The sequence below is a fragment of the Wyeomyia smithii genome, chromosome 2 (assembly GCF_029784165.1).
Source record: "Wyeomyia smithii strain HCP4-BCI-WySm-NY-G18 chromosome 2, ASM2978416v1, whole genome shotgun sequence".
In the NCBI taxonomy this organism is placed as follows: Eukaryota; Metazoa; Arthropoda; class Insecta; order Diptera; family Culicidae; genus Wyeomyia; species Wyeomyia smithii.
Genome location: NC_073695.1, coordinates 104,829,219 through 104,845,131, shown reverse-complemented (window position 1 = coordinate 104,845,131; position 15,913 = coordinate 104,829,219). Strand labels below are relative to the sequence as shown.

Here is a 15,913-nt window from a genome sequence, read left to right as displayed (position 1 = left end):
TTTTACGGGCTGCAAATCTTATTACTGTAATCTCGACCTGCTTCCAACCTAGCCTATCGATAAACAAGGGACAAATCTCCTGAACGTTGATCGATCCCATGTACCAACGTTTTTATTTTTTAAATAACACTTTCACTCCAAATAGTACAATCCGTCACCTGCAAATTCCTTGTAAATGAACTAACTTATTCAACACATGCAAAACACTTACATAAATATTGATTCACACATTCTTCCTGTTACTATCAGTCGCTATATTGCTAATCGGTAACTTTTTCGTTGTTTGTTTTTCCACCCCTGCTAGCTACAAAGAAACAGAATGGTGCCGCCCTGCGTTCCAACAGTCTAAACTCGGGTTCCCGTACGCCTCCGCTGGAGCGGAAAAGCAAGTTTAGCGCATTTGGGCGCCTTTTCAAACCATGGAAGTGGCGAAGAAAAAAGAAAAGTGAAAAGTTCGAGTCCACCTCCAAGTGTAAGTAAACATCGTACACCTGCACCTGTATAGATCAGTTCTTTTTCGTTTGTTTGTTTGTTTGTTTGATTGTTAAACTTAAGAGGAAATTCGAGCTGCTACTTGCATTATGGTGTATGCTAGCTACAGTGGCTGACATGCGAATGGATTCAGCTAGTTAATAATCTGTTTATTGCTTGGCACGATTCATCCTCATATCAATTTATCATTCTTGCAGCACTAGAGCGTAAAATATCAGTACGTGCCAACCGTGAAGAACTTGTACAAAAAGGTATTCTGCTGCCTGAAAGCCCCACGTCAGCTCTATCCATAGCTGGTGAGTATTTAACTCAATAAATTTGCTAAATTGATTGCCATCCAATGTATTTAGATCGGTAAACAATTAATTTCTTTCCTGTGGATCGAGATCCGTTATATTTTCTAAATGAAATAGTTGTTCGTTTGCAATTATCGCTTATACACCAATTCCTTTATAACCATCGCTTTCCATAAAAATTACCACTGTTTGAAACTAAAGCTCAAAATTTTTTATCTTGCTATCTCCAAATCACCCGGTAAACAAAATTACTTGCCCTGTATAAATACAAATTCGAAGCCATTTGTATCAGTCCCACGGAATCGGTGACGTGGTCAACATCATCTCATAGACAACTACAAACCTTCCATCAGCCGAACCATTACCGAAGCCAAAGTAAGTCTTACAAATTAGTACCAACAACAAATCGAGTTGTGCTCCACTTCCTATCACCGTTTCGATCATTACTTTTATAAGACATGCACACTTTTCTTTTGGCGGAACTTACTGCTGCTGGTCTGGCCAATGCAGCCGCAGTTGGAACCGATAGGATACCCATTTCAGCCATTTACCATGAAGTCTGCGTAGAGAATGCTAACTTTCGAACACGTGTTATGTGTTTGTTTTTTTATTTTCATGCTTGCGTTGTTTTTTTTGCTTTCTTCACTTTTACAATTAATGTTTTGTTGTTGTTTCCTTTTCTTTCATTACATTGCAATCGCACACGTTTTACCTCTGGCTGTAAAAACAACTCTCGTACTACTGTGCGCCATTTCACCATGAACAACTCACACACAACCGTCTGCGTGTAAAAATTAGTTCTATATTTCTACGCATTCCATTCGCTATGGTGCTTTTATTGTATTTACGTTAGATTGTTTGCCGTTTTTTTTCTCTGTTCCATATATTTGAATATTTGTACAGTTATGATTGCAGGGATTATAATTAAAGGGTATTCACCACCTTCGTACTTGGTGTTATTTTTTGTTCAAACAAACAATTGATTAGCCCGTTTGATTGGAACGTGATGAATTGTATTTTGGAAACTGAATAAAATGTACAATTGTGAATTTAAATGCCCAATTATGGACTAAACGCAAAATACGAAAATTATTGAATGAAAATTTATGAAAACTTGAATAAAATAATACCGAAAAATAACATATGCTAAGTTACAAATTAAAGTGTGACCATTTAAAAAAATGAAATAATGATAACAACAACCGAAGAATAGACGGTATAAAATGTTAGGAAAAATTGAAAATATGAGTACAGAAAAAAGAAAATAAAAATTCGAGAAATTTCATCAAAAAAGAGTAACTTTGAGAAAAAATGCTACATAAATTGTTATAGAATAATGAGTTTTGGCAGGTTGACGAAACTAATTAAATTAAACATAATTGAAAAATAAAAAAATGTTCGAAAGTACATAATGTAACAGCTTGAACTGAAGACGAAGTGTAATAAATAAAAAAAAAATGTGTAAAAAAGGTAACAAAGATTTTTATATGAACTTAGAAAAAATGTGCAAAAATAAGAAGTAATTATGACGGCAAAATGACACAAAAAATGGAAACAATAAGTTATATATGTTGAAGCAAGTTACAGCAGACTAAAAACGAAAGAAATACGAATAAAAAATCTCAAAGGAATGATTAATTTAAAAATCAGCAGTAATAGCAAAACAAAAATATGATAGTTTATAGTTGAAAAACCACAAGAAAATATATCATCAAACCTGCAATTCAATGTTTCGTTAATGGAAAGACTAATTAAGAGTTTAAGTTGCACGAAGTTTCACGAATTTGCATGACCGTGATAACGATTTTAATCGAAGCCAATTTCTGAATCTAATCATCGCCAGACTTTTCATTTCGTAGGGGAGTTAAGGAAACAATACAATTTTCTAGCCACGATTATGGGGCCTTCATTCATGAGTTTTTCAATTAGAAATTTTTTTGTTACATTTTTTTTTAATGCAATCAAGTTTTCGACTTCCTTTTCGCTCAAAACACTAAATTTCTCGAAAGGATATTTTCAAAACAACCTAAAATAGTGTGCAAGGTTTGAAAAATTTTGGTAGGGATTAACATAAACACCCTGTAATTTTTCATTCATCCCCAGACACAAACCATTTCGGCTCGCTTTAACTTCTCGTCATATAGTAACGCTGATACCAGCTTTGATGTTTGCGTCTCCACTAACATGTACTATTACAGTTATATGACTAGCGACCACCAGATAGCGTCGCATTGTACTTTCGTAACGTTTTTAAGTTATTAATTACAAAAATGACATATACAAGTAGAACTGATGATATTTTTCAACCATTTCAGATGAAGAACAATATACCATTTACAATTCTGTAAACGGCGCAAACTCTTCCGTCCTGCCAAATCTTGCGAACACATCGTCGGCGGCGACTGCAGCACCAAATACTAGCATTACCAACAATGTGCCTTTATCACAATCGGCTCAACAGATTAACAGTAACAGTGCGCTTATCAATAGCAACCATAGCAGCGCTTGCAACAACAGTAACAACAATAGCAGTAGTAATAGCGGACCGTTAAGCTTGGCGGCCATTTTGTCCGGTGCAGTCAATACTATGGGATCTAGCGGGTCTGCCGGAAGCGGTGGTCTCGGGAACAATTCCGTAGTTGGTGCTAACATGATTAGTGGTGGAACGGGAGGACAAGCCTTGGCCAACATGATGACGGGTAGCAGTAGTATAGGTGGCAGCGGGTTGTCGCACTCACAGTCAGCACACCAGATTGGTACGGTTTCGACGCAACATACTCCCATGGCTCAACATCAAGCCCTGCAGCAGCAACTACAACAACATTTTGCCAACGTTGCCAATAGCAGCAGCAGTAGTTTAGGTAAGTGCTAGCAATAATATAAGATTTTGTTTCTTTAATTATAGAAGAAAACGAAAGATAAGACTATGTTTATATAAATTTATTTAACTTTTTCGACTGGTACTCAACATTGAAACAACGGACCGGGAGTTTTAGGTGATGTCATACCTTTGTTTTCTAATTCATCATACAATATCAAGCTGAATAGAATTTTCCACTTTGAGGTTGATGCTCTGTTGTCGATTCTTTTATACTTTCCAACTGACATCTGCTCGTCTGCGCATGAAACCGGGTCAACGAGCTTCTGGGTGGGACTAAGCTCGAATTTATCCCACCATGCAATTTATCTGCACTAGTTTCTAAGGCATAAATGCACGTTGAGGTGGAAAAAATGTGTATCAGTACCTGTGTTATATTCCTTTCGTGATTATAAGAATCGGAAATTCTAGAGTACGAAATGCATTACCACCCCATGCATACATTTAAATAGTGTACTGTTACGCAAAGGTTTTACACACTGATTTCTGATGGAAAATCAGATTTCTCCCCGTCAGATACATTGCTCTTGCTAGGATATGTGACGTCCTGACATATACAGTCAAATGTTCATGTGTGCAATTAGTTTTCATCACAGCACCCGCCTTTTCCATTCATTGTGGGTGTAAACACGTCAACCTGCAACGGGCACTGAAATGTTTGTTTGTCTGAGAAATATACTGTACAATAATCAGTGCCCAAATAATAGCTTCTGAATAAAAAATGGTTGGAAACTCAAAGATTTGTTGACGGTTGCGTTGACTGGGAAATGAGCCGGCTAGCGCATGACGGCTATTGCAGTGGCGTCAACACAATACTACTACACCATTCTCCAAAAATAAGTCTGCAGCCAGGGTTGGAAGATTTGCACTTGTGAACTGCTGCATTAGCTGAATATGTTGATGCGGGATTCGATAAAAAAAAAAGGATGGAATACAAAAATAAAAAGGTTCAGAATCGATTCAAGTAACTTTTGAAAATTTTGTGAAAAAGATATCATCGTTCGTTGAACTTTGAAAGTTTAAACAACATTGTGATTTTGTTACTTCAATACCACACAACGATTTAGAAATTTCGGCTTCCTCTGTGCAATTAAAAATATAATTTGCCACGACGATTCTTGATTGCATCAAAATTTTAGATCGTATATCATTTGAATTGTCGGTACAAACAGATAGATGTCAAATTGAAACTGGTTCCTCGCGATTTTTATCAAAAAAAAAATTAGACAGATATATACAAAACTATAAGAAAATAAAAAAAAAACATGTAAATAAGAACACAAGAAGGACAGGACTAAATACACACAAAAATCAACTTGAAGGTTCAACAATAACAAAATAATTGGATGGGAATGACAAATATACAAAATATCAAATAATTAACAACTAATTTGCGAAACAATAATGCAAGGTAAGAAAAAAGACAAATCCTGGCATAAACAACTTTGTGATCATTATGAACGAAAAAGAGAGAATTATAGCAGCAAAAACGAGAGGGGTAAGGTCAAAACGGGAAAGACAGCACTAATAACAAATAATCGAGTAAAGTAGTGTTCAAAACTGTGTATAAAATTTGAGGATCGTAAATCAAAAAAAAAAAAAAAAAAAATAGAAATAACGAATCTTATATTTGTTTTTCGTTCATCAAAACATTTCTAAAAGCCAACTGATTTTGAATCCGGCCATAATAAAACGTTTGAAAATAAATTTGGAAAAAAATATTTTTGAGCCTATTAGTAGAATATCTCAAAAGTAAATTTAATAGGTATTTCAAAAGTAAATTTGATAGGTATTTACTTTAAGTTGATAGTAGAACTTAATGGAATTTTTTCATTTTTTTAAATATTCGATCAAAAATAGCTCACACTTAAAATTTAGTGGGTCAATTTCTCTTGTTTACGCGTAATGAAAACTGCGAATCTTGTCTAATTCAAATTCAAAATTACAAAACAAAGAATAATTACCATTTACGTTGCGCTCGTAAAAAATACTAGAGGCAGATAAAATTTTCATCAAACTGGCAACGCTGTCGATTTTCCCAATACGCGAAAGAGGAGGGGGAGGCCAACAAACACAATACTCACACAGATGTATTCTACCCTGCTTTTCTTGCTATCTACGGTAGTTGGAAAATGTCACGAAATTTGCGCCTAACACCGTAACACGGCAGACGGTGTCTTTTGTTCTTCTGTGCGAGTTCTTTCGCTGTTTGCCGCACGTCACCTGTCAACCAATGAAGCGAATGCTGCGATTGTGAGTGCTTTGCAGTGGACAAATAAGCTTCGAGTGGCAAATACTCAGTATAGGTCAGTGCGACCGTCGGTTGAATGGTTAAACAGCCGGAATTGATAGTGAGTGATAGACTTAGCCCATCCTAGGTCGAACGCCACTGAAGATAGCTTCGCAGAATGACGACACTGTCTCGATACTGTTTTCGGGTAAATAATATTGAGCAATTGAAGATTACGTGTTATCGCGGGCGAATCGGTGTCTAATTTTATGAAATACTTAACCCTCACAAGTGGTGTGCCTTGTTATCAGCGGGAGTGTCACAAGACGGAGTGTAAAACTCAAACAATATTCGCGATTAACTTGCCTACGTTCGTTTGCACAAATTTAAATTTTAGTGTTCAAATCTAGACGTCGGCTGTGAAGATCGCATTTCGCACCGTTCTCGTTTGAAGGTGTAGCTAATTAAATTTCGAAAGGTGATATAAGTGTTGACTTGAGTGAGACGGTTTCCAGGCATTACCGGAGCAGGAGACGTTCACGACAGCACACGGATTTTCCATCCTAATTGGAGCGCTAGTGGTGTTACTATTCACAAATTTAGTTGCTGCTCCGTCGAATGGCATTTTCAAAACAAGTTGGGCCAATTAGGTGGTTTGATTTTGGAGCGTGAAACATTCGTACATTCGCGAGCTTTAATGTCGATTGGTGCAGTAGGAAGTACAACATATTCGTACCTAATGATGAAACGTCAGAGTTCAGTTTACTAATGGTGTGAGCTAGTAAATCAATAGCATGGTTGTTTACAGCGTCTATTCTTGACCGCGAAACGATCAACGAGAAAGGAAGAAAGTCGTGCAATGAATAAAATTGACAGGCAACCTGTCGGAAATCGTGAATCTGTTGCAGTAAGACACATAGTTTTTTTTGTTCGCACATTTCGCTGTTCCAGAAAATCACAAAGCTAACCCCAATTTCTGGGCATGTCGATGTACTGAATACGTCTGACAGTTAACCCTCCGTCATAATAAGGATCGCTGAGAGCGCAACTGACACGAAACGTTGTGCGTCGGTGCGGCTCTTACGAAGCTTTGCATTCCCTCTTTCATCCTTAATTAGCGAGCAAATTGCTGAATGCATTTTTTTCGTTCTATTATTCATGTCAGCATACACATACTGGGCAGCTATACTCCGTTCACTGTTGGATTGAAAAAAATTGCTCGACACAACACATGTAGATAGCAGCATACAGGATTACTGTGAAACGGTTACATGCGGTTAGTTAGTGTGGGGTGTGTATGATGGTGGTTGTGTTTTCACTAATGTGCAAAGTCCTTTATCAATAGTTTATCCAGGTTTTCCCTGTACTGATTTCTTTAGAATACTTAGACTGTTTACATACTGGCGCGTTCTGCGTTGCGGAGACGGTTCGCCTTGCCATGGGTTAATGTACAGCGCTAAGTAGAGCTGCACATTAACCCACGGCAAGGCGAACCGTCTCCGCAACGCAGAACGCGCCAGTATGTAAACGGCCTTATGGTATTTGTGTGCTTGGCCAGAGTTGCCAGCTATTATTGATAATATAAAATCAAGATGTACGAACATCGTTGTCTATACTAGTAGAATTTTATATGCATTTGCTGTTTTTTTATGATAGTTTCTGAAGATGAGTATTTTTCATAATCAAGAATATCGGACCTTTCAATATCTATGAAGTTTGTGAAGTTGTGTGAAGTGCTGGTATGTGAATATAGATAGTCAAAGTGTTTAAGCTATCATTGGCAATTTGTCTAAGACATTAAGTTTAAGCTATCATTGGCGATACATCTGAGACATTAAATAACCAGGTAAACAATGGAAACGAAGATAACGGAGCTTATAAGCGAATACTTATCACCTTTGTTGAGAATGTATTCGTTAAAAAAGTTTTAAACAGCAAACAAAACTTGACGAATCTCACATCTAAATTTTTGAAATAATACCTATATATGCTTGATTGTTTATATAAAAACTGGCTCAAATTTGGGTTGCTTTTCAATGTAGGTAAGATGTTTTAAAACTTTTTCATATCAGGCAATATTTGCCGAGATAAACCACATAAGCGCCACCGTTCTGAGGGTAATCGCAAATTGGCTTATAAAAAGTTAATGCACTTCGGGAAGCACCATGATTTGCAAATTAGTGATCTATGGTATCGTGCCGAAAATTTGCTATTAAGGGGTTATATACCTTTTTAATTTTCAAAAAACCGAAAAAAAATTTATTGTATCATCTTCAAATACAACATCTTGAGAACATTTTCACAAATTTTCATAAAGATCTGAGCAAAAGGAAGAAAGTTAGAGCGATTTGCAGTGCGCCACGCCACAGCCGCATAAGCTAAACTTGAAACTTTACACGCGATTATCTCGGAATAGTGTTTTCCGCAAAATGACTTTGCCGTGATCCTGATTGCGGGAAAACTACTGAACCGATTTCCTTCATCCTTTTTTTTTATATTTTCATTATTAAATTCGCCGGTCCTTGAGCGATCGCTTTTCGAAACATACAGTTACATTTTGCCGCAAAAAAAATTTTAATGCAATTTTTAGCGCTCAAAACGTGCATTTTTTTGGGAAAAACGTTCCCATTTGCACTGAAAACAAAATACTCATAAAAACGATCGTTCAAGGACCCGGTACACTTCTAAACTAATGAAATAGTATGAGTTTTTTGACTTCGGTTGACCCGCTGAGTCTCTATCAGGATCGCCGCAAACCTCTGCAAAAAAATAGCGTTTCGGGGAAACGGTCATTACTCCAGTAATAATTGGTATATTTAAAAATCAAACGTATTTTGTTGTTGTTGATAAACTGTACTTTTAGAAAAATACCCCTTTGATGCAATGAAAATGGTGCTATGCACTTAAAAATAGATTCAAACTTCCCTCATTTTTCTCGACCAAAAAGGTATATAACCCCTTAAGGGTAAGGAACGGCTTAATCAGTGACACCTGTTTTAATCAGTCGAAAAAAAACTGGTCTCTACATTGGAGATGGTAAATTGACCCCAAATTAGTCATCAGGTGTTTTTGTGCAATTTCACTAGCTCAGATCCATTACGGAGGAGTAATTAAGAAATGTGCGGTTGTTCAAACTCTCGAGCTCAACATATTTTCTTGTTGGAAAAAACAACAGGCTTCAAACTGTTGAATTATGATCATTATCGACAATTTCAATGACGGAAACGAAAACTCTTATTATTTAGCTGCCCTACGAATATATAAAACACCGTTAATCACAGAGAAATCTTCGAATAAATAACAATCGAAAAACAATCAACTCAAATTGTCGTCATTAAGTCGCTATTTGAGTACTGAAGAAAATTTACAAAACAGATACAAACTGTTTAAAATAATCTGAAAACAAGTGCTGATAGAGAAAAAGATATTGAATAGGTTGATACACTTATGAGCGTAATTTTGATTTGAATGAATGCTTTAGCAAATTGAGTGTAAGTCGTTTTTTTTTTTTAGACTCAAAAATAATTCTCACTGTATATTTTTGCACAGCATTATTCCTTACAAAAAAATTGGTTTTACAACGAAAGGTTTCTAAGCAACAATGCTTTAAAAAAGTATATGCTAAAAACATAAATTCTATTCGAAAATTTTAGTTCAAAAGTTTTTTTAGCGGAAGAAAATACTCAGTTTTCTAAAAACGTGAGTCAAGTTTCATATAAAACAACCATATTGAACGATAATTCTTATGGTATTTTTTTCAAAGGTTGCCGGGAATCTGCTCCCAGACTTCTGAGAAGACAACTCAGGGTATGGGGAGGAAACTAGGGGAGTGATGGTGGGATAGTTACAATCCCCCAAATACCTACTCAGCCTGTTCCGAACTCACTAAAACCCCTCAAGTCTCCAGCCCTTGAATTCCCGGGACGACAGTTAAGTATTACGTTGGCTTTTGTGCTTGATGCACCCTCTATATTTTTATAACCTCCTAGCTAGCTACCTGAAGACCTCTGGCATCTGAAGCGCGGTTAGCACAGCCTCTTCTCGGATTGTCTTTGAGCTGCAACATGTGAGGCGGGTCAACCACCAACACGCCAGTGTGCTATCTGCCGGAGATAGCACACTGGCGTGTTGGTGGTTGACCTGCCTCACACGTTGCAGCTCAAGGACAATCTTAGAAAAGGCTGTGCTAACCGCGCTCCAGATGCCAGAGTCATCGCACATTCACATACCTCCAGAATAAGTCGGTGCGTCCATCTACGCTTCGTGGAATTGGATCATTTCCGCGGCCATCGAGACATCGAGGATGGCCTTCTGGTACCTCGTATGCCCCTTGTGTCACATTGTTCAAAGCATTCTCTGTTTTTGAAGACGATGGTGATAGACATCATGCCGGACAAGACACAGATTGCATCGTATAACACCGTACGATATGCACTCGCAACTCTCAGGCACATGAGCCTGAAGTACTTTCCAGTTTACCACGGTAGCTGTTAGTACTTAGCACTTTGAAGCACACTGGCCGCGCTACAGTGCGTGGACGTCAACTCGACCTCCTCGATCGACTCGTCGTAGACCTATAACGGTATGTCGGCTGCAAAACCGACGATAACAACTTCTACAGGAAACTTGGGTTTCAACACACCGTCATATATGACATTTCAGGGGAAGCTGCGTGTCCGCAAGGTTACAGAGTCCGCTTTGTCGAACGGATGATCGTGGGTTCGAATCTTAGTGGAATCAGGCCACTCAATGTAAAAAGACTGGGTTTATTCTCAGGCACCTCACCACTTACCCTTCCTTTAGGCTGAATTCTATAATACCTTTGCGTGACTTCCACTTACCACAAAATAAGTCCCTCTCATCGATAAAACTGGCCAGAAGGACGCACGACGAAACTTCTCCAGGGAATTATAATTGACGATATTTGGCAGTAGGGAGGCGGAATAGTATAGTCGATAGCGTGTAAAAGGAAGGGTCACATTACACACAAGTACGGATAAAACAATAATAATAAGTATGCCACTTCTCAATAGCAGTATTGCTTATGATAAAAGTGCGGGATACAGCAGACACCCGGGCATATCTCACATAAGATCAATGAATCTGGTCGCAGTGGAAAGTCCATACAGGAAAAAAAAAACATTCCACAACACCGGGCCTAAAATTGAATCTTGCGGAACTCCTGCGGTCATTGGGACGCACTTCTGATCCTCCTCCGCCTCTTCTCTTTCGCTGGAGTGCTATCTCCGCCGTCTTGGTGACGGAGAGGATAGCATCCAGCGAGGACCTACCCTTCTGGGAGCCGACCTGATTACTTACCAGACCATTTACACCTCCGTGTACTTCACCAGTTTGTTGAAAATAATCCTCTCAAGTACTTTGCCTGCAGTATCCAGCAGACAGATATTCCTATATGCCGATGGGTCCCTTGTCGGTTTTTCAGTCTTCGGTAGTATGACCAATCTCTATCGATTCCACCTATCCAGGAAGCATGACTGCCCGGAGCAGCCCGGGGCCACTTTTATCTCCATACCGATTGCCAGGTTAGGGATTCCATCAAATCCCGGTGCCTTGCTCACCTATAAGGAGTTGGCGATCACGATGAGTTGCTCATTCGTAACCCTTATCTACTTATCAACCTCGCACAGCTGCCCTCGCTCACGGGTTGGATGTTCGTTTGGTTGGCCGACCATCCCTGGTCTATGTCTGAGATCCTGGAACGTCGTACGTGAGACTCGACCGCCAGAGATCAAGAACTTGGCTTGTGATGTGGAAAGAGTCCATCGATGATACGCTGCAGCATCATTGGTGATCGTTCTGCATGCGCCAACACACCTGTTCGGACGAAAGATCTCTCACAGCAGCGATTATTATCTCGACAGCTTAAAGCTAAAGCAAATATTATTTTTATCTTGTAAATGAAAAAAAAGTATAAAGTATAGTATAGTAACATTTGTCTTCCTTGGTAGGTATCAAACATTTTCACGTTCAATTTTTCTGTATAAAAGAGGATATAAATTTTATTCTCTAACACATTTTACACTATCGAATGTTTTATCTGTAATGAAGTTTCTGTCGCTCAAGGTTGCCATACAGTTGCTGTTGCGTCTTAATCGCAGGGTTCGTCTCGCATTCCCAGGGTTGCGTGATTACCAGAACGACTGTCACCCCGTGGATCCGCAGAGGAATTCACCAAACTCTTCGCCGGGTTCACTTGAAGTTCCTATCTTCATAACGACTAAATTCGTCTAACCACTGTGACCGTTTGTAAATTGTTGGAAGGTATTCTTTCGTCCATCGGTCCCACGCAGTATTGACTATTGCTTGGGATTGCTTATAACTGCTTCTTAGTGTCGTCTGTAAACGATCCCAACGGGTCGCTTGCTCCTGCAGACGTACCAAAAATGAAGTGATTCGGCGTGAGAGCTTCGTACTCGGCTTACTGACTGTTGTCCTTCTTGAGCTTTATTTTCCTCTTCTTCCTTTTTGTCTGATTTAAGGCTGCACCTAGCCTTTTCCGCGGTATCCGACATGCGATGCTCAGCGACTTTGACGCGGTAGGCGTCCGATCCCACGCAAAACTCAAACTTGTCACTCATACTTAAGTTCTTTTGAATATAACTCACAGTTAAAAAGTATAGAAAAACTCAAACAGAGAACGTACACAACGAGAACGGCTGATCGACTAAACAAAGGGAAATTGTGAGTAAACACAAGGCTCGGAAATAGTTAATGCGTTACTTATGAAAACACTGTCTTATATTTTCATCACCATAGCAAACATGGGGATATGTTTTCACATATTACGAATTAACTACAAACGAGTGGTATGCCGTTGAAAATTCGAAGTCGACCACGTGGTGACTCGAAGTCGGCCATTTGTGGCTTCAACACACTTCCACCTTAAAGATGATTTTTTAAAGACGAAGCAAATATTTTTTTTTTGTTAGGGAATTAGAATTACGTTGTCCATTGATGTGAACTTTTGTAAAGCAAATATTTACTTATTTTTTTGTTTAGCAAATACAACCGCAAACATATTTTTGCAAATAATTGATTAAAATATTTTGGTATTAGACGGGCAAACAAATGTAGTCTGTTATTTCAAGCAAATATTTGTCTCGTGTAATACCCGATCTAGAATTTATTATTTGTTTTACGTTTTATTATTTCAAGCAAATATTTGTCTCGTGTAATACCCGATCTAGAATTTTGATATTTGGCCTTAAAACAAAATGGCGTCGAAAAAACTTTAAATATTTCTGATTTCTCAAAAATTCAAAAGGGCGCCATTGTTTGTTGCCCCTAATATGAAATTTGTCCAAACTCGGGAATTTTTTTTTTTGCATCAAAACACATCAAAAAATCATACATAAATTTAAATTTTTCTTTGAACATAATCCTTTCCTACGCAAAAAAATGTAGCTTTTACTTGAACTTGGTATTGTTGGACATTTTTATAAGATTTAATCTACACGCGACCTTTTCCTAACGTTCTCCTAACGGGCTGGCATCACTGAACTGCACTTACACAAACAGCCTCCGGAAACCGTGCTATAATGACACTAGCAGACACTGGGCCACACACGGTGTCTGACCAACTCGGAGAGCAGATCGTGTTCGGGCATGTTCCGAGTTGTTCCTTTACGGCGTGTCGGTCGTTGTTGTAGTCGTTCTTACCTTCTTCGTTGCTAGCAGAGAAGCACAGTGTCTCCTTGCCGTGTTGCCGTGTGACCAACACATAACCACCCCTCCCGCTCGGCGTTGTGTGCAAGGTGGAAAACTGGATTCTAGGTGCCCGGTTTCATCCCCTGGTACATGCGATCTAATCAGTTGAGTAGTGCACCACTGCACTGGTCGATTTCATGCACCGACTTAACCGACACCAGTTTGCATCCTTTCGCGTTGATGGTGGTGCGGTGGAATATTCACAGCTCTTTTCGTCGGTATGTCGTCGGCGTGAAAATTTTCCTTTTGGCTGGTTGAGTTTCGTGTTTTCTTTTGCCTCTGGTCAATGGTTGGGTGGTTTCATCTGTACCGAAAATAAACTGGAAAGAGTGTAAAAATGGAAATTTGATGTAATTATGGAATTATTTATTTTTACTGGGAAGAGTCATGATGCATGAAACGGCATTAATGTGCAGTTGTTGAAGTATGCAAATTGCGTTGCTTTTCTGAAGGAAGAAAGGAAGTGGAAGTGGTAATTTCTATTGAAGGCATGAAAAAGTAACTGATCGATTAGAAGCAGGTAGAAAAAAGAGGTTGTTGAAACTATTGCCGGTATTGCCCCCGCCTTTGTATTGCTAACTAAAGCGAGATTCATAATGCAACCCAGGTCATGTTTATGTTATGCGAAAAGTGATCCCTCAAAGGCAAGCATAACCGCAATGTGGAAATAATGGTAAAGATTAAGTGGAATTATTTGCTTGTTAATAGTGTTCCGATGGCTTTACGGAAGTTTTAAATAAAAGAAGCTAATAAAGTGCTTCTCGGTGAGGTGTATCTCCTCCCTAGTCTTGCGCGGAATGAGGAACGGCTACCAGAAGAAGCGTTATGCATTCATTTGACCAACGTATGTCGGGCGGTCGATTGGTCTGAAGAAATTTGCGGATACCTTGCGAGGAAAAGTGGCCTTTTTCATGAACCATATTTTTAGAAATGCTCAACTAGTTTTTCGCTGCTGGTTGCGATACAAAAAAGAAGAAAGTATTCGCCTATGGCAGAGTGAAAACTTGGTCGAATATCATAAAAAGTGGCGGGCAAATAGTACAGCCAAACAGTAACTATTTTATACAGCTGTTTGTTACATAAAGTGCATCAATGAAAGAGGAAAAGTATACGGTGAACACGTGAAAAATTTACTATTGTTACCGGATGGTGGTGATGATGATGATGACGAAAATTTCGCTTAGAGGCAAATGACAATTTATCGTTTTGGTACATAACGAAGAAAGCATTGTACTTTAATGTCTAGAGAATGTTTGCACCACATTTCTGTTGTGATGTCAGAAGAGTCTTGACATTCATGAGTGCGATTGTTTCCTAGTGGCAGTGCTTAAACATCGTGCTTGTGATGAAGAATGTGGAGGAAGTATCTGAGATTTGAAACTTGAAACCCTTTTCAATGTCAATTACTGATATAACATACGTAATATGTTATAACACGTTCGAATAATGTTCATGTGATTCACATACACTTGATAAAAACAGCTGATCGAGCGCGGTGATTTTTTACAGTGTCAGCTAATTATCTTGAAGAACGTAAAACAAATTAATTTACTCTGAAGTCCCCATGATTCCTGTACCGAAGCGCTTAAGAATACTGTCGAAAATTTATAAAATTCTTTATCAAGTGTAAATCGAGAAACTTTGAGGTATTTCTTCTGTGTCATTTGAGCCGTTGCGGAACAGAGTGGTCTAAAAAACATTTTTTTTGTGCATAAACCGCATCTACTCAAGAAGCTGAAGTTGGGAAATCAAGAAAATTTCGAAGAATCGCACTTTAAAGCTGATTTATACCGTGTTGAAATTTCGTCCGAAACAGAATGGCCACTCTGTTTCGGAACAGAGTGGTCTATGTACATACATCGGTATAATACTATCATGTAACACGAAACATGTAACATATTACAAGTGATGAGTAACATGTCACTTGTCTAGTAACATGTCACAATTTGCTTTGATTTGATTTGAAAAATGTAACATGTGAAATATCATTTAATATGTAAAATGTTGTGTTACGTATAATGTTACACGTGACATGTTAAATTTGACATGTAACATGTGAAACCAGCCATTTTATAAGAGTTAACGTCATTTTCTTTGTCATTTGACGTGACGTGAAACCGGAATATGAAATTTCCAGATACATCCGTACTTTCAGCCTATTTTTCCTAATAATTTTTACCGCGTTCAAAGCAAATCTCTCGTTTATTCAAGCAGCCTTCAACTATCGGTTTTCAATATCACTTTCAATCAGTTAATCAATTTTTAAGGAGGGTCTTACGCTCCTCTATC

The 15,913-nt window shown here is 38.3% G+C and overlaps 1 protein-coding gene across 1 annotated transcript in view; it reads left to right on the top strand.

Annotated features, from left to right (window-relative positions):
• The window catches only part of LOC129725257 (phosphatase and actin regulator 4), a 190,817-nt gene that overhangs the window by 75,972 nt on the left and 98,932 nt on the right, over positions 1-15,913 (top strand). Inside the window, exons 3-6 of the mRNA XM_055680847.1 lie at positions 305-472; positions 690-788; positions 1,068-1,163; positions 3,104-3,649. Coding sequence (XP_055536822.1) covers positions 305-472; positions 690-788; positions 1,068-1,163; positions 3,104-3,649 — 909 coding nt within the window. The remainder of the gene's footprint in view (positions 1-304; positions 473-689; positions 789-1,067; positions 1,164-3,103; positions 3,650-15,913) is intronic.